The sequence below is a fragment of the Megascapheus bottae genome, chromosome 16 (assembly GCF_031878675.1).
Source record: "Megascapheus bottae isolate mThoBot1 chromosome 16, mThoBot2.hap1, whole genome shotgun sequence".
In the NCBI taxonomy this organism is placed as follows: Eukaryota; Metazoa; Chordata; class Mammalia; order Rodentia; family Geomyidae; genus Megascapheus; species Megascapheus bottae.
Window position 1 is genome coordinate 3,152,984 of NC_143524.1, and position 24,573 is coordinate 3,177,556.

General features: G+C 59.2%; 2 protein-coding genes across 3 annotated transcripts; one reads left to right on the plus strand and one right to left on the minus strand.

The window, feature by feature from the left end:
- Positions 1–1,356: 1,356 nt before the first annotated feature.
- Ighmbp2 (immunoglobulin mu DNA binding protein 2) lies at positions 1,357–16,595 on the minus strand. 2 transcript variants are annotated; one of them, XM_090347211.1, is made up of 15 exons: positions 16,468–16,595; positions 15,422–15,591; positions 13,740–13,932; positions 13,507–13,604; positions 11,889–12,052; positions 11,126–11,326; positions 9,432–9,579; positions 8,476–8,650; positions 6,945–7,127; positions 6,554–6,672; positions 5,646–5,740; positions 5,326–5,449; positions 3,803–4,534; positions 2,757–2,926; positions 1,357–2,044 (listed from the first exon to the last, which is right to left on the minus strand). In XM_090347211.1, the coding sequence occupies exons 1-15, from the start codon at positions 16,551–16,553 to the stop codon at positions 1,841–1,843; spliced, it is 2,862 nt and encodes a 953-aa protein (XP_090203337.1). In that variant the 5' UTR covers positions 16,554–16,595; the 3' UTR covers positions 1,357–1,840. The 2 variants fall into 2 exon arrangements, with proteins under 2 accessions (XP_090203337.1, XP_090203336.1); XM_090347210.1 differs by lacking the exons at positions 13,507–13,604; positions 15,422–15,591; positions 16,468–16,595 and having other exon boundaries at positions 13,740–13,856.
- A 53-nt stretch (positions 16,596–16,648) lies between these two features.
- Mrpl21 (mitochondrial ribosomal protein L21) lies at positions 16,649–24,325 on the plus strand. The gene is made up of 7 exons (XM_090347226.1): positions 16,649–16,749; positions 18,601–18,658; positions 19,891–19,976; positions 20,929–21,092; positions 22,264–22,316; positions 22,617–22,720; positions 23,879–24,325. Exons 1-7 carry the CDS (start codon positions 16,665–16,667, stop codon positions 23,941–23,943), a joined length of 615 nt encoding a protein of 204 aa, XP_090203352.1. The 5' UTR covers positions 16,649–16,664; the 3' UTR covers positions 23,944–24,325.
- The last annotated feature ends 248 nt before the right edge of the window (positions 24,326–24,573 follow it).

Here is a 24,573-nt window from a genome sequence, read left to right on the forward strand (position 1 = left end):
GGCTACTTGGCACAGCTGGCAAGGAAGGGGCTTTCCAACGACTGCTGAAACCACTCACCAGTGTGTGGGCATGCTGGCACTCGGACCCCAGCTGCCAATTCTGGAGGCTTCTCACATGGCCCATGCTGGCTCCCTTCCTCTGCTTGAAACCCTCCTGGCAGGACAGCCCCTGGGTGGCTCCACTGGGCCTGGGTTCAATCCTGCTTTCTAGTGACAGCATTCAGCCCTGCCTCCAAACACACAGCTACACAGAGGTGGGCGTGACCGCACCAGCAAAAGTCCTTTACTCAAGTTGCATACCCACGACAACTTTAATGAAGCCCCCCCCAAAAAATTAAAATTAAAATTTGAAAGAAAGGATGGGGGCTTTACGAGTTCAGAACTCTAGGAAGGCTGGGGAAGAGATGTGGCGTGTGCTATGGCTGGGCTGGGTCATCTCACAGTCCCCCACTGCCGCTTTCAGATGCTTCTCTCTGGCCACCTTTCCTTCTGCAGTGAGGCTTTCTCCAGGAGGCAAGCAGAGGGCATGGCCAGCAGCTGGCTGACCCAGGTGCCCCTGACTGGCTGTCTAGATTCCAGCCCTGCTGTAGCTGGGCGAGGTCTGAGGATCCAGATCCAGCTGACCACCCATTCAGGAGGCCTGGCCTCCAGTGAGCCCCAGTTCCTGTTGGACTCCTCCCCTCAGCACCACTGCTGCACCCCATGCTCTGCTGTATCTCAGCACGTGTCCAGGTCCCAGTCCCTTCCCTCTTCCAGACAATTCAACTCCAAAGCCACCGAGCACAGCGACGAGGGGCTGGGGAGCAGGGGCCAGGGACAGAGCTGGGAAGGGCAGCTGAGGGCAGGGGCGGGGACAACCTCCAGACTCATAGGGAAGCGGAGGCCAGAATCAGGGACTCTCAGCGAGGCACTCGTGACACACGTCTGTAATCCTAGCTACTCAGGAGTTGACATTGGAGGATCATGGCTGCAATGAATCACTAAAAAGCCACAAGTGGCATTGTGGCTCAAGTGGTAGAGCACTAGCCTTGAGCAAAAAAGCTCAGGAACAGGGCCCAGGTCCTGAGTTCAAGTCCCAGGGACTCTCAGATACCAAGCCATATGCAGCAGCACTTAAGAAGAACGAGGAGGGCTGGAGGGAGGCGAGAGTGTGGGACGCAGGGAAGGGCAGCCCCCTCTCCTCCCTGGAGGCCTGCCAGGCTGGGGGCCCCCTCTACCCTGCCTGGGCTTCACTCCCTCACCGCCCACAATACTAACCCTCCATTCCTGCTGACAGGAGTAGGATGGTGCAGCGGTGGCCCTGCACGCCCACGCCGCCAGCCTCCGTGTCACCTGAACCAACGCTCTCCACGCGCAATGTGCCGTTCTGCACAGCAGCCACGCCACAGAGCGCCACGGGAGGGGAGGAAAAGTGCACGGTGGATACTGCAGGCATGCGTTCATGCTTCATTTCTAAACAACATTATCTCCTGAGGCTCTCTTCAAATAACACGCGCGAAGGCTGCTCGGAGGCTGCGGATCTGTGGGCAACATGCGGCTCTCATGGCTGCCCAGCAGGCCCAGCCAGGCCCAGTGGACAGCTGGCCACATGTGGCACGAGAGGAGACGCTGCTCAGCGGGGCAGCGGGGCAGGCCTCCGGCTCTTGCCTGTCCCATCCCCGCACCAGGCACAGGCGCTTTGGTGGTGAGAGGCCAGCCAGGTGGCTCCAGGAAGCTTGGCCAGGGTTCAGGGAGGACGCAGAACTCGGCCCACAGCCCCCCATGGCAACAGACCGAGGCGCCTGGGCCAGGTCTGGCCGCAAGGGCTGTCGGTCTTGGCCCTCTGAGCACACATGCAGGCTCATGTCCCCCTCTCCTTCTCCTTCCTCTTGCTGCTCCTCTGACTGCTGAGCTCGCCCAGCCTCACATCCAGCCTCCTCTGCAGCTGGGCCCTCCTGGCGGGGTCCAGGGGCCTGTCCTTAGCCCCGCTGCCCGCACTGGGGACTGCCTCCCGGCGGCGTCTCTGGCGGGCGTGTGCGCGGGCCTTCTCACCACAGCCATGGATCTGTGGGGGAAAAGGGTAGTCACCGGGGGAAGGGCAAGGGTCAGCTGCCCGAGGAGCTGGAGCAAGGAGGTCCAGTGCCGGACCAGGGACACGTCCTTCCTCCCCACACATCCATCTCTACCTGGCCGGGCTCAAGTCCCTGGAGAGCAGGACAGGAGAGTGGCCACAGACCCCTTGGCTGTGGTTCTCTCCCCACTGCCCGGGGATGAAGCACTTTCCAACCACCCTTGACTCCCCCAGCCGGGGTTGACCTCCCCACAGTTCCCTGCACGTGTTCAGGGCCTCCACATGCCGAAAGGGCAGCCTGCCTTCCGGCCATCACCCGAGCTCGGGGATCTCCTCCCTAACCGGGGTCTCAGCTCCGACTGGCACGCCCAGGCAGGCCTGCCACTGCTCCCCTGGCTCAGGCTTCCCCCGTCTCGGCACTGACGCTGTACCCAACACTGGCCTCTTCACAGAACCCCAGGCCAAGACTCCCTCACACACAGACACCCAGCTCTGCTCTGGCCCCAACTCCATAAAGACCTGTGAGCCTGGCCACGAGGGACAGAGGTCCCATGGATTGTCCAGTGGAGGAACAAACTAGAAAGCTGCCTGCTGCCACGTCAGGGCAGGGGTCACAGACACTTGCTGGCCTGCACTAGAATGAATGCCCTGAACCCAACCACTGCCCCCCTGCAGCACAGCCTGCCGACCCCCTCCCATCACCCACCTCGGGCAGGTGGTGGCTGAGGCAGAAGCGGTGTCCACAGAGCTGGCAGAGCTGGCCCAGGGTCACGATGCTGGCCATGCACTTGGCAAAGCTGCAGGTGTTGTCCGCCTTGGTCACAGCGGACAGCAAGGTGTCAAGGTCCTCTGCAGGCAGAGCTGTGGCCACCAGTCCTGGGGGGAAGTGTCACTCCAGTGGGCAAGGCCAGGGCAGTCCTGCTGGGCAGCAGGCTGTGTCCCCTCTGTGTGCCCAGCTCCTGGTCCAGGCTGGCCAGAGCACACAAATGCTCTCCTAGTGGGACTCACGGTTCACCCAGGCTGCCAGAGCCCCTTTTACCCTTATTGCACTGTGAGCCACGAGAGGGCTGCTGCATGGCCGGCACCAAGGGAAGAGCATGGAGGGAAGACAAAGTGTGCCTGAAACCCAAACCCCCAAGTGGAGATGCCAGCGTCCCCACGGTGGGGCAGGCCCCTCAAAGGCCATGTCCTAGCCACCTCAAAGCCCAGGAAAGTGCAGCTTCTTGTAGAAGATAGGCCCTGGGGTCACAGGAGGCCACACTTCACAGACTGAAAACCAGAGTCTGTCCTCAGCGGTGCCACGGCCAGCAGCAGGGTGACTGTCCTGTCACCAGCATGGAGCCCGTGCAGCAGCTCAGTAGGCATCTGAACCACGTGGCTCTGCTCAGGCGGACCAAACCCCCCAGAGCCCACCGCCAGCAGCCCTGCCAACAGGAACCCCAGAGCGGCCAGAGGCTGGGCAGGGACGACCAGGTACCCCAGCAAGTGGACACGAGGTAGGCGGAACAGAGGCCACAGCTACCCTGAGACCAGCACGGCCTTGGTCAGAGCAGCACGCAGCTCAGAGTCCTGGCGTATGACACAGGCCCTGCAGGGTACAGGGCTGCAGCACGGGAGCTGTGACTGCCTCCCGTCCCCAGGGGATGGCCGAGAAGCATCTGGGGTGTGGGGAAGACGCCTCCGGAGCAGGGCTCTGGGAAGAAGGGAAAGGGTGCAGGGGGCTGCAGGTGGTGCCGACAGGACAGCACTTACCCTTCGCTTCCTTCTTCTTCTTCTTCTTCTTGTTCTGCGGCCGTCTCAGGGGCTGCTCCTTCGTGGCGGGCTGCTCCTTCGTGGCGGGCTGCTCCTGGCCACCCTGCTCCCCCTGGGGCTCGTCCATGGGCGGCGGGGTGGGGGCCGGGATGCTGGCCCCCGGGTCGCCCCTCTTGCTCACAGTGACATACCTCGCCGCCCCCTCCCCAGCACTGTCATGGCGCAGCCCCAGCTCCTCGGCAATCTGGTGGACCCGCAGCCGGTCGTGGGAGCTGAGGGACGTGGGGAACTCCAGCCGCGTCTCCTCACTGCCCACAAACGCTGTGAGCATGGCCCGCAGGCGCTCCGAGCCATCGGGGCGCCGCCCAGCAATGCAGGGCTGCGGGGGCCTCGTGCTGGGCTTCCTGGGCTCTGGCTGGGACGTGGCCTTGGCCTCCCGGCCTCTCTGGGACTGCCCACTCCCAGGCTTGCTGAGGAACGCAGGGCCCTTGGGCTGGGTGGCAGCTCGGCTGGGACCCTGAGAGCCCTCGTGAGCGTAGTTCTCAGGGACAATGTCCTCAAGGTACTCGAAGGCGGTGCGCACCTCGCCGTGCTCGGTGAAGTAATCCACCAGTGTCTTCAGAAAGGCGTGGTTGTTCACCGTGCGGGAGTCACAGACAACGGCCACATGGCGCCGGGCGCGGGTGACGGCGACGTTGATCCGCCGGTCCTCAGCCAGAAAACCAACCTCACCTAGGGAAGGGCCAGGGGTGAGACGGCCGGGAGCCCCTCCCCCATCCCCACAGCATCCGTGGCATACACGTGTGCGTGTACACACATGCACACACAGAGGAAGACCCCGTGCCCTTCCTCTGTCCTTTCCTGTCCAGGCTCTCCTCAGGGGTGCATAAGCCCACCAACAAAAGCTGTTTCTAGACACAAAGTTGTGTGTGTGTGTGTGTGTGTGTGCATATACACCCATGTGTGTCAGTGCTGGGACTTGAACTCGGGGCCTCCTGCTCTCTCTTGGCTTTTTCCTCAAAAGCTAGGACTCTACCATTTAAGGCCCACACCAGCGCTGGCTTTTGGCTGGTTCACGTAGGGAAAAGTGTGGCAGACACTCCTGAGTAGCTGGCATCTCAGGGGTGAGCCACCAGCACTGGTCCTGGAAACAACATTCTCACTACCTGGAATACCAACAAAGCAGCGGCTCCCGGAGGCCCACAGACAAGCACGGGGCTCAAAGGGCTCCATCTCCTTCAGGAAGCATCCAGCCCTTCCTTCCCTGCCTGCACCCCCAGCTCAGCCACCTGCTTTCTGTACCGTGGAGCCTCTGTGGTCTCTGCTCCCTGGAACACCACACCCTCCATTCCCCACTCTCCCTTCTGCTCCCCTGTCTACAGGTGAGTTACATGGCTCAGGCAACCAGCCCCAGGCCCTGCTGACCTCTCAGAGCCCTCAGGCAAGGACAAGGCTGGGCTCTGGACAGGCAGGACCCACCCCACCTGAACCGGTGGCCTCAGGGCTCTGAGGGGGCTTCGCACCTCTCCTGTTGGACCTGACGAAGGACAGGACCACGGCCTCCTTCTCTCGGCCCTGGAAGCCATCCACGGACTTAATTTCCAACTCAGGGTACTGGTGTGCAAGGCTCTGTCGGAGCAGATCCACCTGAGAGGACAAGGTGGCAGCATCACTCCTGGACCACAGCACGGAAGATCCACGGGCCACCCCCGGCAGGCAGTGACCGCAGGACCTGTCCCCTCCCTCATGGCAGCTATGCGTGCTGTCCCGTGCCAGAGGCCACTGCTCCCCAGGCCCTCACACTGCCTGGGAGGAGGGACATGGACAACAAGGGCCTTCGTACCTGGAGGTTGTAGGGTGCAATGACGGCGATGTCTCCTGCGTGGACACCAGCGTCCACCAGAGCCTGGATGTGCAAGGCGGCGAGGCGGACTTCGCCTGGAGGGGCCGAGCAGGCTTTAGTGCGGGATACACTCTGCCGGCCCAGTCATGGCCTGAGGAGCAGGTCCCGTGCTGGCCCGAGGCGGGAGCTCCCTGGGAACTGACCCCTGTGAAGGGGCTCCACTCCCGCAAATGAGCCAAGGACACCAACCACCCATGTTCCACACATAGGTGAGGACCAAGAGTCCTGACAGCCATGGAGGCACTGCCAATGGCTGAACAGTCTCACCACCGGCCAGAAGTCGGCTCACGCCTGCCATCCTCGCTACTCAGGAGGCTGAGATCTGAGGATCACAGTTCAAAGCCAGGCCTGGCACGAAGGGCTGAGAGATTCTCATCTCCAATTAATCACAGAAAAAGCTGGCAGGAGCACGACAGCTCCAGTGGTAGAGGGCTAGCTGTGAGCAAAAGGAGCTCAGGCACAGTGCCTATGCCCAGAGTTCAAGCCTGAAGACCAGAAGCAGGGGAAAACAGCTCATGGACAGTGCTCAGGCTAGAGTTCAGGCCCAAGGAGCAGCCTGCACGTGTGTGCACGTGCACACACATACACATACACAAAAGTCTCACTGGCACTGGGCCAGGCGCAGGCCCGCTGAGAAACTGAGGCCTGCCGACAGTCCCTCGAAGCCCTTCCTTTCGGGCATTGGGCCTTGGGAATAACAGGATACTTCCTGCCCCTCAGTACCCGTCCTCTACCCTTCCCTTGCACCACCCAGCTTGGGGGACCTCAGCACCCTATCTCAAGGGTGGCCTGGGGTCCGTGGGAGGTACCTGGAGATGTCGGTGGGACACCCACGTCAGGAAGCTCACCTGGGTTCCCCTTGGACTGGCTGTCATCTTCCTCCAGCTCAAACAGGCCGCAGCCAGCCGTGTCCACCAGCAGCAGGGGAATGCTGGTCTCCTCTGTGGTAGCCACGCCTGGGAGGTCCCTGGCACGGGGTGGACAGAGGGCAGCGTTGAGCTCCTACAGGACGGGCGTGGGAGCACAGCCTACAGTCCCAGTACGGGGGAGGCTGAGACAGGAGAATCACAGGTTCTAGGCCAGCCTGGGTGTCACAGCAAGACTTTGTCTCAAAAGATGAAAACAAGACTAGAGAGGCTACCGAATGCCCAGTTCCCAGGCTGGCCGGGGCTCCACACACGCGACACTACTGCTTAGACAGGAGGGGAGGCCGGGGTGGGCCAGAGCCAGGCCACTCACCTCAGGAGCTGCCCCGCCACAGAGGCGTGGGCCGTGAGCTGCCCGTGGTACATGGCCTCCGAAGCCCAGCACATGATGGCCTGGTGCATGCGGTACTGCACGGTCAGCATTCGCACCACGGCCGGGCCGCGCTCCTGGGCCAGGCGCTCCATCAAGCTCAGCGACAGCCCCGCCAGCGCTGCCCTGCACAGGGACAGGAGGGGCCAGGTCACAGTGCAGACGTGACATCGGGGGAGAAAGCTGTCTGCAGATCCCAGTCCAACGTACCCAGGTGACCTGCATCCTGACTGCCAGGCCCTGAGACCTCACAGTGACCTCAAGTGACCACCGGGACCTGAGACTCAAGGGGCCCAAATGAGAGGCAGGGTCACAATCAGAGGAGCCCCAGGAGAGGGGATTTGAGGGGAGGGGGGCTGCTGGCTTGGAGGAGGGGCAAGAGGCTGAGAGCCAACATATGCAGTGACCTCCAGGACCTGGAAAGCGCCAGGAAACAGGTCTTCCCTCCTGAAGCCGGGATGCACACGGTGCCACTCCCGCGGTTAGAAGCCATGAATTCGCAGAAACACACCACAGACATCACACTGACTAGGAACTTGTGCAGGGGTTTTAAGAAAGATTTCAGCAGGACGCGGGTGGATCAGACCTGCCATCCTAGCTAGGTAGGATGCTGAGAAGAGAGGATTTCGGATCAAAGCCAGCCCAAGCTGGGCGCAGTGGCTACACCTGTCAACCTAGCTACTCAGGAGGCTGAGATCTGAGGACTGGGGTTCAAAGCCGGCACAGGCACTAAAGAACCTGAGACTCTATCTCCAATTAACCACTAGAAAATGGGAAGTGAGGCTGCAGCTCGGGGGGGTAGGGCGGTAGCCTTGGGTTGAAGAGCTCAGGGACAGCGCCAGGCCCAGAGTTCAAGTCCTATGACCCCCACCCCCCGCAAAAAAAAGCCAGCCCAGCCAGCAAAGTCCATGAGATTCTATTCTCCAAATAACCAGCAAAAAATCCAGAAGTAGAGCTAGACAGCTCAAGTGGTGGAGTGCAAAAACAAGCTAAGGCACAGTGCCTAGAAACCCACACACATACACAGATGAAGGAGTGAGTGAATGAACGGGAAGGAAGAAAATCTCACTCTGTAGCAGGAGCAGCCCGTGGTGGCTCGTGGCCACAGCAGGAGCGCCACTGGAGCCGGCAGCCCTGACTCTCCTGTGTCCCTCTGTCCTCTATCCAGGCTCTCTACTGATGGCACCGCACAGCCCATGCCAGGAGGTGAGCTACGTGGCCCAAACATGGCCCACACCCGTGGCCTCGTCAGGGGACACGGTACATGAGGGACCCGGTGAGCACTGGGGGTGAGCCAGGCCACATGCTGGGTCCCAAAGGCACAGAGTATGGGGACATGCATGCCGCACACCCTAGGCCTGCATGCAAACAGAGAGGAGTGGCACAGGAAACTCGCAAAGAAGGCACAGACAGCCCCCACACGGGCTGGGCCCTGCAGGACAGGCGGGGCAGGAGGGGTGGCGAAGGGCCTTACTTGTGGGAGGCCGTGGTGGGCGGCAGCTGCCTGTGGTCTCCAGCCAGGACACACTTCCTGGCCTTCAGCAGAGGGATCCAGCAGCTGGCCTCCAGGGCCTGGGCACACTCGTCAATGACCACCAGGTCAAAGTGGCCCTCGGGCAGCAGCTTCAGGGGCCCGTCAGGAGACGCACCTGGTTGGAGGGATAGTGTGAGGGACAGCCCCCACTTGCAATCACACCACAAGACCGCGATGCTGCAGCGGCTCTGCAAGCAACGCGTGCACGAATGCTAATGCTGCGTGCACACAGCACTGCGACAGACATCCCCGTGTCTCAGGTCCCACCCACAGCATACAGAGACATGGAAGAAACCCCACGTACAGCCAACGGGCGACGCGCCCCGACAGACAGGGGAGGGAGGAAGGAGGTGGCAACCAGAAGGCACAACAAAGGCCTTGAACAAAGACTGCCCCCCAATCCCACAGACTTTTGTCGGCTGTCCCAGGACATTCACAAGAGCCACCATGTTCCATACCAGCAAAAGAGCATCCATCCACATCACCGACTTGCTTAGAACCTCACCGTTCTAAGTTAAAAGTCAGCGTCAGAGAGACATCTGAGAGGCTGGACACTGGTGGCTCACATTCGTCATCCTAGCTACTCAGGAGGCTGAGATCTGAGGACTGTGGTTCAGAGCCAGCCCAGACAGAAAATCTATGCGACTCTGAACCACCAGAAAATGGGAAGTGGAGCTGTGGCTCAAAGTGGTAGAGCACTGGCCTTAAATGAAAGAACTCAGGGTGAGCGCCCACGCCCAAAGTTCAAGCCCTACGACCGACAAAAAAAAGACAGACAGGGAGGGAGGGAAGGAGGAAGGGAAAGAAGGGAAGGAGATCTGGAGTCGCAGCCTCGCCTCGGTTCCCCAGGCACTGCCTCGTGCTGGCAGAGACACCGTCTCTGGCTCGCGGCTCACCGGTATTGGTCGCCAGCACCACGTCGGCTGTGGTGAGGCTTTCCACCATGGCGGCCTCTTCCCTTTCCTTCAGCTCTTTTCTTAGCAGCTTCATTTCATTGCGGAAATTACTTTTCTCTCTCTTATCCTGAGTCTTTTTGTTTTTCAGCTGTAAAGATGAAGAAGATATTGTGGTTTCAACAGGACCTTGTGCTTTTACTTTTTGAGTGTGTGTGTGTGTGTGTGTGTTGGTAGGGGGGTTAGGGAGGTTACTGGGATTTGAACTCTGGGCCTGGGTGCTCTCCCTACACCTTTTCACTCAAAGTTAGCACTCAACCATTTAAGCCACAATGTCATTCACAGTTTTTTTAGTAGTTAATCGCAGACAAGGGTCGAATGGGTTAATTTTAATCTGCGATCCGCAGATTTCAGCCTCCTGAGCAGTTAGGGTTACATCTGTTTTGCAGACTAGAGTTTGGCAAGGGTGAGGGGAAGTGGTTCTAATTCACAAAGAACCAGTCCTGAAAAGCAGGACCCGTGCAGAAAGAAGAAAACAGAACTGTCCACATGAATGGCATTATCACCAGCTCTGTACCTTGATAATGACCTTGACAGCTAGCAACCCCACCCCTCAGGACCCAAAGCAGGCTGCCCACTCAGACTAGCCAGCCTCTGTTTACAAGGACTGTCTGGACTCTGGCCTCTCCCTTTCACTGTCCTCAGCAAAGCCAATGAGGGTGCAAATATGGGCATGGGACAATGGCTGAGGGCAGACATAGGCCAGGTCATGATAAAAGTGGACAAGAGGCAGATACATAAACCAGAGGACCACCGCCTGACCTTGAACCTCCTCCCCCTTCCCGACCCTGCTTCCCACAGAAGCAGGGGAGGACAGAAGGACTTGGGAGGAGGCTGGATTTTCAAATCTGTTTTCAGGCTATTCTTCATCCTTGCTAGTATCAGCTAGACCACCTGCCTGGCTACAGGGAGAGGGGTGGAAAATGTTTTCTTAAGGACAATTTGTCATCACCCTCAAGTACCCGAGCACCTGAATTCCTACTAAATGAGCATCTACAATGTAAAGTCTATGCCAGTGTGGGGTGCAAGCTATAGTCCAGGTATGTAGGAGGCAGAGACAGGGAGAACTGCCCAGAAAGGTTAGAAAAGAGCCTTTCTCCTAAACAAAATGAAGGTGAAATTTAGTAAATTTCCCTTTCAAAGTAGAGACTCAGCCGGGTGCCTCACGCCTATAATCCTAGCTACTCAGGAAGCTAAGATCTGAGGATCGTGGCTCAGGTCCAGCTCTGGCAGGGAAGTCCACGAGACTCTTATCTCCAGTGAACCACCAGAAAGCTGGAAGTGGAGCTGTGGCTCAAAGTGGTAGAACACTAGCCTTGAGCAAAAAGAGCTCAGGGACAGCACCCAGGTCCTGAGTTGAGGCTCCACGACTGACAGGCAACAACAATCAAAAACCTGCTCAAATCCCACTACTGCAAAAAATACAAGAGCAGAGGGGTGAGGGCTGGAGGCGTGGCTCAAGTGGCAGAGTGTCTGCTTAGTGTGTATAAGGACCTGGGTTCAATCCCAATACCTGACACAAAATATCAAACAAAACAAGATCAAATAAAAACCCAACTCCTCAGTCCTGACAGACTAGATGGAGGGGACAGGAGAATGAGAGGAAGGGCCTGCGGGGACAGGCTGGGCAAACGTACAAGGACCTGGTCCATGTCCCTTCTGATGTCGGCGACGACCTGGGCGCTGTCGCTCCGCGCCAGCACGGCATCCAGGCAGTGCTGCTGGACGGACTCCAGGAGGCGGGCGGGGTGGCCGAGGCGCAGAATGCGCAGCTTCCGGCGTGCCAGTCTCTCCACCAGGTTGTCCACGGCGATGTTGGAGGGCGCACAGCACAGGACCTGCGAAATGCACGCTCGGCTGGGCTCTGGGGCAGGAGCCACGCAGTCCAACTCCTCACCCCAGACACCCACCTACCACAAGTCACACCCACAAACTCTGCCACAGTAGGAAAGGCCAAGGACACCAGTGGGAACGAGAGGCAGCTTTCTCCGACCTCCTCCCGTCCGCTCCCGGCTCTGCCGCTGCCAGCTGAGCCTCAGAGCCCCTGACTCTGTTTCTGGGGCCACCAAGAGTCCCCATCCTCGGGTCTGTGAGGATTTCTGCAGGGTTCACAACACCACAAACACCCGCTTACCACCCGCTTCCCTTTGCCCGGCACCTGCTGGTAACAACACTGACGTGGGCCCACACGTGTGACACACAGAGTCACTGCAGCTGCACAGGACCTTCCACCCCTCCTGGACACCTCCACACCCCCAGCATGGTGGGCTAGGCTGTGGCCCCAGTGAGCTGGTTCTTCTGGGACCAAGGGAATCAGGAAGGCTGGGACCCGGCGGAGCACTGGCGCACAGGGCAGAGCAGGTGCCTGCAGGAACCCTGGGGAAGCCGTGGGCTGCACACCTTTAAGCCCTGCTTCACCGCCTGCAGGATTATCTCCACCACGGTTGTGGTTTTCCCAGTGCCAGGAGGTCCGTGGATGATGGCAAGTTCTTTCTGGGCCAACGCAAACGAAACGGCTTCCTTCTGGGAGGCATCCAATGCGGGGTTGTAAAATGTTGGCAGGGCTGCAGAAAAAGAGGTTTGAGGTGAGGCCACTCCTGTCCAGGGAACAGGAATAACCAGGGTATCAGGAGTGGCCAGAGCTCCTGGGTTTCCCTAAACCAGGACCAAGTTTTGCTAGAAAACAGACATGTGTATATGTACGTGTGCCAGTATGAAGAAATATATGTTATTTATGTGTATACATAATAGATATAATACGGGACTGGGGGGTGAGGGGAAGGAGAGAGGGAAAAGACTTTCTAAATACATCACTATCACTATGTATGAAGACGGCAGCAGGATCTCTGGGGAAAGCTGTGGACCAGCGGGAGGCTAGGACGTGGACAGAAAGGTCTCCTGAGCAAAATGCCATGCGCATGCGCACGCACACGCACACACACACACACACACACACACACACACACACACACACACACACACACACACACACACACACACAATCTGGGATGCCAAGGGAACGTCCTCGTGTAATTCATACATACTTCAAGTAAACTCTTACAGAGAGTAAAGCCAACTGCGGAAGGAAGGGGAGCACACAAGAGGATGATTGTGAGTGGCACAGCGTATTCAGGTGGATGAGAATAAAACAATGAAACCTCTTGAAGTTATTAAGAAGGGAGAATGGGGTGGAGGCAAGGCTCGTCAGAATACATTGTGTACAAGTATGAAAATGTCACAATGAACGCCCCTTGCATAACCAATGCATTTTCTTTCTTTCTTTTTTTAATCTCTGCATTAGAAAGGACATTATTGTGGCTGGGAGTTTGGCCTAGTGGTAGAGTGCTTGCCTAGCATGCACGAAGACCCAGGTTCAATTCCTGGTACCACATACACAGAAAAAGCAGGAAGTGGTGCTGTGACTCAAGTGGTAGAACCCTAATCTTGAGCACAAACAGGCTCAGGGACAGTGCCTAGGCCCTGCGTGTAAGCCCCAGGACTGGCAAAAAAAAAAAAAAAATGATTGGTCAGACCTGGGCAACAGGTCATGAAGCCCACAGCTCTGACGCCAGCCCCAGCAAAGGCATTGGTGAGATCCTGTCTCAAAATCAAAATGGCTGGGAGCATAGCTCAAGTGAGAGATTGTTTGTGTGCACAGCCATGGGCTCAATCTCCAGCACCGGAGGAAACAAGATAGAGAAAGAGAAAAAGAGTGAGAAAGAGGAAAAAACAAAAGGAGGGAGGAACAGAAGGTGGGAAGGAAGGAAGGAAGGAAGGAGAAAGAGAAAGAGAGGGAGAGGGAGACAGGAGAGGAAAGGAAGGAGAGCAGGAAGGAGAGGGAAGGAAGATGAAGAGCGCTGTCTCTTAGTCTAGTCCAGGGCAGACTTTTCACACCAGAAATTCACAGACATGAATGCAAAGGTGTTAAGGCAGACGCTTCTAACTGTACATTCTCAAGCCTCTGCTAAGGCAGCCCAAGGTCACGGCACCCTTGATCATTTCGGCAGCCATTTCTCACGTATTTCACTGGCGGGACTGGGGGCAGCTCCACCAAACAGGACCTCTATGAGCGAGGATGCAGGCCCGGAGTGGTACTTCTTCAGAGAGAGCAGCGCACTGGGAGAGAGGAGAGGCCAGGTGAGGGCCAGCAGGTCCCGGGCCATTTCTCAGGAGGATGCACAACCACCCCTGACCAGAAGGGGTCAGCAGAGGCAAGGAAAACGCCCGTGGCACTCCTGGCCTCACACTTACTTCTTGAGTCTCTTGTAAGTGACATCGTTGGCAAGCTTCAGCAGTCTGTAGAAAGCTTCAGGGTCCAGGTTCAACTGGAAGTCGTGAGACTCATCAAAGGCCACCGTGACTGACCTCTGGGTGACACGGGTCAGGACCCCAGTGGCCAGCTGATCTGCCTGGTTCCCAGTACCGTACAGACCCACGATATCGCCTGCAAAAAGCAACGCTCAGTTGCACAGAACACTGAGAAAAGCTAAACATCATTATAATGCGTCTTAGCACATTTCAAATACACATCACTTTCTCTTTTTCTTTTTTTAATGCTGGGGTCAGAACCCAGGGCTCCCTACCACTTGAGCTTTTCCCCAGCCTCTCTTTTACTCCCTTTAGTAAATGAGCTCAGAAGTAAAAACAAGATGGCTTAGTGCTGGACCGTTTGCCTAGCATGCATGAAGCCCTGGGTTCGATTCTTCAGTACCACATAATCAATCAATCAATCAATCAATAAAGATAATTAAAGGAGAAAAATATTTAAAATAAATAAATTAAAACAACCTGGGGCTAGGAGCTTGGCCTACTGGTCGAGTGCTTCCCAACATGCACCACATAAATAGAAAAAGCCGGAACTGAGGGGCCGGGAGTTTGACCTAGTGGTAGAGTGCTTGCCTAGCATGCACGAAGACCCGGGTTCAATTCCTTGGTACCACATACATAGAAAAAAAGCCAGAAGTGGTGCTGAGGCTCAAGTGGTAGAGCTCTAGCCTTGAGAAAGTCCAAGGACAGTGCTCAGGCCCTGAGCTCAAGCCCCAGGAGTGGCAAAAACAAAAACAAGCTGGACACCAATAGCTCATGCCTATAATCCTAGCTACTCAGGAGGCTGAGATCTGAGGACTGGGGTTCAAAGCCAACCAGGGCACTAAAGAACATGAAACTCCTATATCTAATTAATCACTAGACAATGCGAAGTGGGGCTGTGGCTCCAGGGGTAGTGCAGTAGCCTTAAGCTGAAGAGCTCAAGGACAGTGCCCATGCGGAGTTCAAGCCTCCTGACCAAAAAAAAAAAAAAGTCTACAGCGAGGCACTCATGGCTTACACCTACAATCTTAACTACACCAACAGCTGAGATCTAGGATTGAAGTTCTAAGCCAGCCCAGGCAGGACAAAAAAAAAAAAAATCCATCCGGTTCTTACCTCCAATTAATCAACACAAGGCCGGAAGTAGAGCTATGGCTCTAGTGGTAGCCAGCCTTGGGAGAAAACACCACAGGGGCAGCACCCGGCTGAGCTCAAGCACCGCATCAGCACAAAAACAGAATACACAGCCCCGATTGGGCCCCTGGCAAACTCTGGACTCAGGTGACAATGACGCATCACTGTGGGTGCCACTCTGGGAGGGGACACTGATGGGGGAGGGTAAGCATATGAACATTCCACTCAACTTGCACCTAGCCCAATCTATGCCCAGCATCATTTGTGCTTGCTCTCAGCGTTCAACACAATGGCTCTCCGGCATCTGCTGCAGATTACACTGTCAAACCACTAGGGCCATGGAGGCCATTTGGGAGAATGAAGAGCAAACAGCTAAAAACCCAGGTAAGTGGCGGGGCTCTCAGGTAAGAGCTCTTCAGAACAACACCTGGCAGTCTGGCAGGGGTGGCCGGCCAGTCTTTGGGAGAGCACGGTCTCCAGTCTGCACATACCGGAAGTGAAGCTGTTGCTGGGAAGACCTGGTGCAGACCCACATCGTCCGGGTTCGAAGGTGACCAGAAGCTGTCCATACAGCCCTGTGTGCTGACTGGCCACCTGCAGCTTCAGCAGACACACGCCCCTGCTCTGGAGCTCTTTCAGAGAGCTGTTTTCCTGCCAGGCCCTGCAAGACATCGGGTACCCACACTTCAGCACTCAAACCCCTACCAGTTTCTACTTCTGCCCACAAAGGCAAAGAAAACCAAAGATCTATACATGGGCACTAAATGTGCCCCCGCGGGGACTCAGAATCTGCTCCACTCCCAAACCTGCTCCTCCTGCACCCCCCAGGGCAGCTCCTGCCTGGCTCTGCCATCTGCCACCCAAGATCTTGGCAACTCCAACTCCTGATTCCCTTCTGCCAGTAGATCCTGTGGGGCTCCCCGGCCACACCCAGACTGGCTCTGTCATCCTCAATACCTCAGCCCAAGGCCAGGTTCACATCTCTGAATACCTGGACTCTCACGCGGGCTCCGTCTCTTCGATTCCCCGGTCAAGCAGACCTAAAATGCCAATCTCCTCGCTGCCCTGGCCTGCTTGCCGGTGCCCCTGGCACGGCCCGGCCCGGCGGGTCTTCCCTGTGAGATCAGGCGCGGGCGCCATCCTGGTTGCTAACTCCCACTTGCAACTGCCCTCAACGCACTTGACTCAGAGCCGAGCGTCCATTCGCAAAGCAACCCTGGGGGGGGGAGCCCCCATCCCACAGACGAAAGAAGGAAGGCGCAGGCCAGGCTGGCCACGTCCCCCCGTCTGAAGGAGGAGCCGGGATCCCGCGGAGGCCCGGTGACTCCCTGACCCGCAGTCCCGCTCCACCCAGGAACTCGGCCTCTCTACTACCTGCCTCCCCAGGCGAGGGCCGCGGCGGCGGCCGTGGGCAGAGGCCGACGGGGTTAAAGCCGGAAGCTGGCCGGGCCCCGCGGCCGCGGACCCCGCCCCAGCCCCCGCCCCAGGCGCCCCCGGCCCCGGCCCCATGGCGGGCCTGCAGCCGCGCCGCTCGCACCTGCGCTCCTGCACCTCCGCGTCCCTCTCGAGACCCAGCAGGGACAGCTGCCGGGCCACGAAGTCCTCCACGGCCGCCGAAGCCATCGCCGTCGCGGGCGCGGCCGGCCTCGGCGTCGGGTCGCGGGCCCCGCCGGACCCGTGCGTCGACGCACGCGGCTCCCGCCTCTTCCGCTTCCGGGTCAGGAGGCGGGCGAGATGGCAGCGGCCGCGGCCTCGGCGCTGGCGGGCACCTTGGGGCGGCTGGCGCGCGTGTGTGGCCGCAGCGTCCGGCCCGGGGCCGGTGAGACGGGAGCGCCGGGGCCGGGGGCTGGGGGGGGACGGAGGGCGCCGGGGCCGGGGCTGGGGGGGGGACGGAGGGCGCCGGGGCCGGGGCTGGGGGGGGGGGGACGGAGGGCGCCGGGGCCGGGGGCTGGGGGGGGGGACGGGGGGCGCCGGGGCCGGGGGCTGGGGGGCGACGGGGGGCGCCGGGGCCGGGGGCTGGGGGGGGACGGAGGGCGCCGGGGCCGGGGGCTGGGGGGCGACGGGGGGCGCCGGGGCCGGGGGCTGGGGGGGGACGTGGGGCGCCGGGGCCGGGGGCTGGGGGGGGACGGGGGGCGCCGGGGCCGGGGGCTGGGGGGGGACGGGGGGCGCCGGGGCCGGGGGCTGGGGGGGGACGGAGGGCGCCGGGGCCGGGGCTGGGTGGGGGACGGGGGGCGCCGGGGCCGGGGGCTGGGGGGGGACGGGGGCGCCGCTGCCTGGGTCCCGGGGCCCCCGTCTCGGCAGGCTCCGTGCCGGCGGGCAGGGCACGGGCGGAGCCCCTCCAGCGCCCGTCTTGGAGCAAGCGTGGGTCGTCCGCGGCGCCGGTGCTCACGCCCGTCCTCCTGACTGGCGAGGGGGCGCGGAGGATCTGGCTGGAAGCCGGCCTGGGGCGCCGCGCTGCCAGCCGGGGACTCCGGCGCCCAGGAGCTCAAGTGGTGAAGCCCCCGTCCAGCAAATGCGCGGCTGTTGATGGAGCTGAAGCCCTGATAGCACAGACAGCGACGGAAGTTCCTCACGAGATACGGAGAGGGAGGGCGGGCACAGAGGACTTTTAGAGCTGTGAAATTCCCATAGTCTGCGCAGCCCCAGAGACTCCGAAGGTGAACGCTGCCTGCTAGGTGCAGTGCTCAGGGAGGGGGGGGGGCGTCGTGAGTGAGGCGCCCATACAGTACTTAAAAATGACCATGGGCCGGGAGTTTGGCCTGGTGGTAGAGTGCTTGCCTAGCATGCATGAAGACCCGGGTTCGATTCCTCGGTTCCACCTACATAGAAAAAAAAATCCAGAAGTGGTGCTGAGGCTCAAGTGGTAGAGCTCCAGCCTTGAAAGAGTCCCAGGACAGTGCTCAGGCCCTGAGCTCAAGCCCAGGACTGGCAAAGAAAAAAAAAAATGACCATAATCTGGGGAGACATTGCCCAAAAGAGAAATGCACATATTATCTGAATTATAAAGTTGTAACCCCCCTGTGCACACTTTAGTAAAATTATACTCTAAAAAACCCCCCAAAACCTGGCCGGGAGTGTGGCCTAGTGGTAAGGGCTTGCCTAGCATGCATGAACCCCTGGACTTGATTCCTTAGCACCATATACACAGAAAAAGACCGAAGTGGTACTGTGGCTCAAGTGGTAGAGCATTAGCCTTGAGCTAAAGAAGCTCAGGGACCAGTGCCCTGGCCCTGAGCTCAAGGCCCAGGACTAACTTTTTTAAAAAAAATGCAATGTATTTTATTCTAACCCAGGCAAGGCTCTACAGGTTCCACCATGGCCAGGAAGCCCAAAGGACGAGGGCAGGGGTGGGCAGGTGAACCAGGCAGGTGAAAAGATGGAACTGCTGGTGCTGGAGTACTTGGCATTCTCACTGAGTGAGATGGAAGCTGCTGGAAGGCTCAGAGCAGGGTGTGAGCTGACTGATGTGTCAGCAGAAGCCCAAAGCCCCCATGCTGCTCCAGAAGGGAGAGGGCCAGGGTGACATCCCCACAGGTGTAACAGGGTCCCTCAGTGAGGCTCCTTCTGGTTTTAGCGCACACCAGCAGGGTGGGTGATGAGTGGGGTTAACACAGACCCCAGGTCAGGCCTGGGCATCTTGTAGTGATGGATGTGTTTTCTTGTCCCCCAGGCTCCCTCTGGTCTGCCACTCGAAGGATCGGCTCACAGAGCACTCCGTTTCCACCTGGGTAATATCAAATGTGGGTTTGCTGATCCCCCTTCCTCTTGACAGCTTCCTAGGGTGGGGGTTGGTTTTAAGTTTTCACTTTAGCTTTTTTGGCCGTATTTTTCTCAGCCCTTCAGTAGAGTCGGTGGTGTAGAGGCTGAGGCCGTGGGGCCCAGGTTGGGTCACTGTGTTGGAAATGTGGTGGGAAGCCTGCCCTAAGAGGTCCTGTCAGGGTTTTTAGACAGAGAAAGCATATTCCTTATTAAGATGCTAGGTTTAGTAAAAGTTTAATATACTCTACAGAAACAAAATTGGACCCAGTCCCAACCGTGGTGAGAATAGGTGGGAGACAGGATGGGGGAGTGGTGGGTCCAATGCTAGCCTGCACCGTGCAGCCGCGGTGCCACAATGCCAGCCTGCACCTGTAGCGGGGACAACACATAGACACTGGCCCTCACTTGTTCTTGGTGGAGGCCATTGGTGCTGATCTAACAGGACCCGAGTTTGCTGCAAAAGAGAACCTTTAGATAGCTCAGCACAGTGCCAGGATCGTGGTGGGAGGTCCTGACTCCTACTCAGAGCCACAGCATAGACAAGCAGCGCACACAGCACCTGGTACAGGGCTGCAATGGCACTGCCTCCTCAGCCATGGGGACCCCAGCGTCTCCAGTTCTCAAAGGGAGACGTCAAAGTGCTGGATGTGAAGTAGGAAGAACCGCATGTACCCTGGGGCCTATTTTCCCCATTCCAGGGGGAAAGGCTCCAGCCTACCTTCCTGATACTTCTGGAAAGTTCTCTCTGCTCATGGTCTTCATCTGACCCTGGACCTCCCCCCCTCCCCCTGCCTCCCGCGCCCATCCAGGAGGCTGAACAGCGCAGATTTCCAAAATAGCTTCTGAGCCAGGCACAGTACCTCACACCTGTAATCCTAGCTACTCAGGAGGCTGAGATCTGGGGGTCTAAGTTTGGGGGCCTAGTGAGCTGCTGCTCCAGAACACACATGGTCCTGAGAGGGGTGTGGATCCCTCGAGAGCGCCGGCCTTGTGGACCCTCCTCAACCCCTTGAGAGCTCCCACTCCCAGCACCTTCTCGGCTCCCGGCTGGCACATGACCAGGGGCCACTCGCCCAGACCGAGGGGGCAGGCCCTCGGAGCTGTGAGGACACAGGTCTTCCTCTCCTGACACGCGGCCAGGAGTCCTTTCCTGGGGACCGAAGCTGCCCGTCCCACATGACGTGTGTGAAATGTGTTACAGGTACACTCCCCAAACCTCCTTGAGCTCCCCGCCATGGCCAGAGGTAGTCTTGCCTGACCCTGCAGAGGAGACCAAGTGCCACACAGGTAAAGACGTCAGCCAGCCAGCAGCCATGCCTCGGGCAGGAGTCCAGGCTTCCACCTGTGCCTGGCCATATCCTGGAGGGTGAAGGGGGCAACACACAGCATTCCAGCACCTGCCTGCTTTCCCGTGGATGATGGGATGGGGGGCCACCTCCATGGTGGTGGACAGGTGGGGAGTGGTCACCGCTCCACGGTGGTGGACAGGTGGGGACTGGTCACCGCTCCACGGTGGTGGACAGGTGGGGAGTGGTCACCGCTCCATGGTGGTAGACAGATGGGCTCCTCATCCAACTGAAAGCTGGTTACCTGTGGTGCACGCCTGCAATCCTAACTCCTCAGGAAGGTGAAATCTGAGGATTGCAGTTCAGAGCCATCCTGGGCAGTCAAGTCCCATGAAATCCCTATCTAACCAGCACGGGCTGGAGGTCAGCCGTGGCTCTGTGGTGAAGCCAGCCTTGAGCAGAAACCTCAGGAGCAGCCCCCGTCCCTGAGTTCAGGCCCCAATAACAGCGCAGCACAACAAAACAGAAACATAGGCTGCGGTGATTCACAGCCTGGGGCCCCAGCGCTGGCTAGGAAGAGGAGCCATGTGGGGGCTGGCATGGAGCCTGCCAGCTTGAGCGGGGGGGTCACACTAGGTGCCCCTTTCTTGGCTGCACACTCCACAGTTTCTGGTCTTACTAACAAGCCTCACAGCTGTAGGAGTGAGCCAGGCTTGCTGCACACTGGGCCCAAGGTTCGCAAGAGGTGTTTGGGCCCTGCAGGACCTGGGAAGCCACCAGGAGCAGTGCCTGGGGTGGGGGTACCTAGCACAGCACCCGCAGGCGCTCAGGAAGGGTCAGAGCGCCCCTGGCGCTCCATGTGAGGTGCAAGACCAGGCAGGGCTGGCTGCCTTTCCAAGCAGGCGACCGCACTGCTCCTTCCTCCCCGACCTTCCCCTCCCTTCCCCCTGCAGAGGTCGTGAGGAAGGTGAACGAGCTGATTGCCACAGGCCAGTATGGCCGGCTCTTTGCTGTGGTGCACTTTGCCAGCCACCAGTGGAAGGTAACCTCGGAGGACCTGATTTTAATTGAAAACCACCTGGACATCCAGTGTGGAGAGAGGATTCGCCTGGAGAAGGTGAGGCGGGCAGGCTTCTTTGTATTTGTGGGCCTGGCCTCCACATGTGCCCTCCTCACTGGGCAGAACAGGCCATGTGCCCTCCCCCCCGGGAGGCAGGGCTGAGTGGTGCAAGATGGGAGGTGACGGCAGAGCGCACGGCCACTCCCTGCTTCCTGGCCCAGTAGACCCACTCCAAGGAGATGAAGGTGTGCGGCTCGGTCCCTGCCCTGCCGTCTTACGTACTGTCATCCTGTCATCATTGGGTGGGGAAGCTTAGGGAAGAGTGGGGAGCGTCTCCTCCGAGAAGCCTCCCGTCCTGCCCACCCTGTCCAGCTGGCCTCCTGGCTCTGCAGGGTGGCTCCCAGGCTCCCATTGACTAGAGCTGACCATTCGCTGCCCTTTCCTGTGAGTCACCTCTTGCCTTCTTTTTTTTGGGGGGGCGGGTGGTCATGGGGCTTGCACTCTGTCTGGGCGCTGTCCCTGGGCTCTTCAGCTCAAGGCTACCACCCTACCCATGAGCCAAGGCCCACTTCCCATTTTCTAGAGGTTAATTGGAGATAAGAGTCTCTGGTCCTTTTGTGCCTAGGCTGGCTTTGAACCTTGATCCTCAGATCTCAGTCTTCTGAGTAGCAGGATGACAGGCGTGAGCCACCATGTGCCCAGCTGTGACACGCTTTTCTTGAGGTGCAGGGCATGGACCAGGGCCCAGGCTGTGCTCTGCCGCCCAGCTAACCCTGGCCTGAGCACACCAGTCGTGGCGTCTCACATCAGGAGTGCAAAGGTCACCAGCTCCCAGCCTCAGGGGAGACGCCTTCTCACCTCCTGGGGCTCGGGGTACTCCCGATAGGGGCCACAATGCACAAATACACCTGGTGCTCTGCTCCCCTGTGTGAAATGGTCCCGTGTCGTGCACACACACACACACACACACGTGTGTACCTGCACTCACACTCTTAGTCACCTCTAGACAACACACATGACCCACTGTAGTGCTTGTTTTTATTACTTTTATTATTTCTTTATTGTCTTATGAAAGTACGTGTTGCTACTTTGCCAGGCATAGCGACTCACGCCTGTAATCCCAGCACTCGGGAGGCCGTGGCCAGGCACACTGAGTCTGAGGCCAGCCTTGCTCTGTCTGCACGGCCTGTCTGTGGGCCAGCACTAATGCTCCACGTCACTTCCTCAGGTCCTGCTGGTCGGGGGACAGGACTTCACCCTCCTCGGCAAGCCGCTGCTCAGGTAGGGAGCTCGGGGTGAGGCTGGGTGTGCAGGTGCTGTCCAGGGCACCAGCGACCAGCTCCATGCACAGCTTGGCAGGGGCTTGGCGTCCCACGAGGACTCTCCCCAGCGGACCCAGGCCACTGCCACTCCCTGTGGCACTCAGGTCTCTCAGGAGGCCTGCAGTGTAGACCTGGCGCTCTTGAAGCCTGAGGAGAGCAAGGCAGCTTCCCTGCAGGACCGGCATTCCAGAGTCTTCTGGGCGACAGCAAAGCTGACGCTAACCCGGCGGGCGTGTCCTCGCCATGTCCTTCCTTCTAGTAAGGACCTTGTTCGGGTGGAAGCCACAGTTGTTGAGAAGACAGAGTCATGGCCGAAAGTCAACATGAAATTTAAGAAAAGGAAAAACTTCAGGAAGAAGCACAGTAAGTGAGAGAGCAGAGCGACACCAGATGTCCTTCCTGTTGCTGTGTCCCCAGCAGCCGTCCCGAGGGCTGTGCGGCTGTGTCCTGGCAGAAGCTATCCCCGACCCTGGCAACCATTACTTGACCTGTGCCAACCAGGACTCCTGGGGTTACTCACACAATGGGCAAGACCCGGGCAGTCCCAAAGTAGCGTGACCCTTGACCCCACCAGGACTCAGCAGTGTTGACATCTCAGTGGCCCTGGCAGCGTGGCAGACCTCCCGGCATTGGCCCTGGGGAAGGTGCTGCCATCTGGAGCCAGGCCGGGACCGGGCTGGGTGTCAGAAGGCTCGCTGCCACGGAGGACCGTTGTGCCGTTGTGCCCTACAGGGCCACGGCTGGGCAGTGGGCAGGGGCGCAGTGGGCAGGGGCGCAGCGCCTTCCTCAGTTTAGCTGGGCAGCCTGCAGGCGGTCTGACAGGCGTTCCACTAAGTCCTTGAAATGACCTACTGGGCAGTGGCTTCCCAAGGCTGTGCCAGACAGGACCCAAGGCCGAGGCCAGAGCTGCCAGGGTGTAAGAAGTGCGGGGCTTATGAGTGGTGGGGTCTGGAGGAGCACTCTGAGCGTGGTCAGCCTGGCAGGGGAGGGCGTTCACGGGGAGGTGGCCCTGCAGGAGGTAGGTGCCAGGAAGCTGGGGCTCCCAGGGCTGGGTCCGGCAGGCATCATGTAGGAGTTGGGGGACAGCCAGGGCAGGACAGGGTTCGTCCACGGGGCGGTGCTGGTGTCTACTGGGAAGGGGTACGGGTGCGTGTCTGCAGAGGGCACGGGGCTGACGGGATGTGACGGGGGACCCCCATAGGGGCAGGCCAGGTGGAAATCTCTGTGGACAGAGGCCACAGGAGGAAGCGGAGGTGGGAAGGACACTAGGCACGTGGGGGTGGGTGGCCAGTGCCAATGCCTGCCCTGGGGGAAGGAGGCGCTGCCTCCCAGCGGCAGAGCCCTTCTCTGCCTGCTCCGAGCGTCAGCATGTGCGTGGTGGGCAGAGTCGCAGCCAGGGAAGCCACTCCTTGTGTCCTGGAGGGGGCGCTGTCTAACAGGTGGCCAGGAGGGCTGTGGGGCAGCTGGACACTGTGCTTCACTGGCCTGCGGCCGGCGTGACCTTGCTGTCCTCCTCCCCAGTTATCGTGAGCCCGCAGACCGTCCTCCGCATCAACAGCATCGAGATCGCGCCGCGCCTGCTCTGACCGCCACTGACGGCGGCGGTGAGGAGCCAGGCCAGACACTCGTCTCCAGTTAGCCACCAGAAGCCAGAAGTGAAGCCGTGGCTCAAGGGGTAGAGCACTAATCGTGAGCATCAAAGCTCAGGGGCGGCACGCAGGCCCTGAGTTCAAGCCCAGGACCAAAACAATATATATATATATATACGTATGTCCTTGGAGAAGGTGGAGCCTCTGTTGTGATATAAATTCCAGACCAAGGCTGTTTTCCACCATCAGTGTCCCCCGGGGAGCCAGCTGCACCCCCACCCCCAGTATCAGGATCCAAGGGTGCAGCTTAGGGTTCTCAGCCCCCCGCCCTGGGGAGAGTGAACTCCACCCCAGTCTGAATGCACCTGCTCCAGCTCTGTCCCTGCTCCCACCCCTCCACCCTGCATGGCCTCCATGCAGCCATGGCGAGGGGCGGGGGGGGGGGTGAGCAGTCTGACACAGCCCAGGCAGCCTAGAGGGCTCTGGCGCCCCGGTTGGTCACCTGTGGCCAGGTAGGGAGGACTCCCTGCTCCAGGAAGAGGGGTGAGACCTGGAGCCAGCCTGTGTGGAGAGCAGGAAGGTCTTGGGAGCAGAGCTTCCCAGGGACCCATCCCGAGTGACACGGAA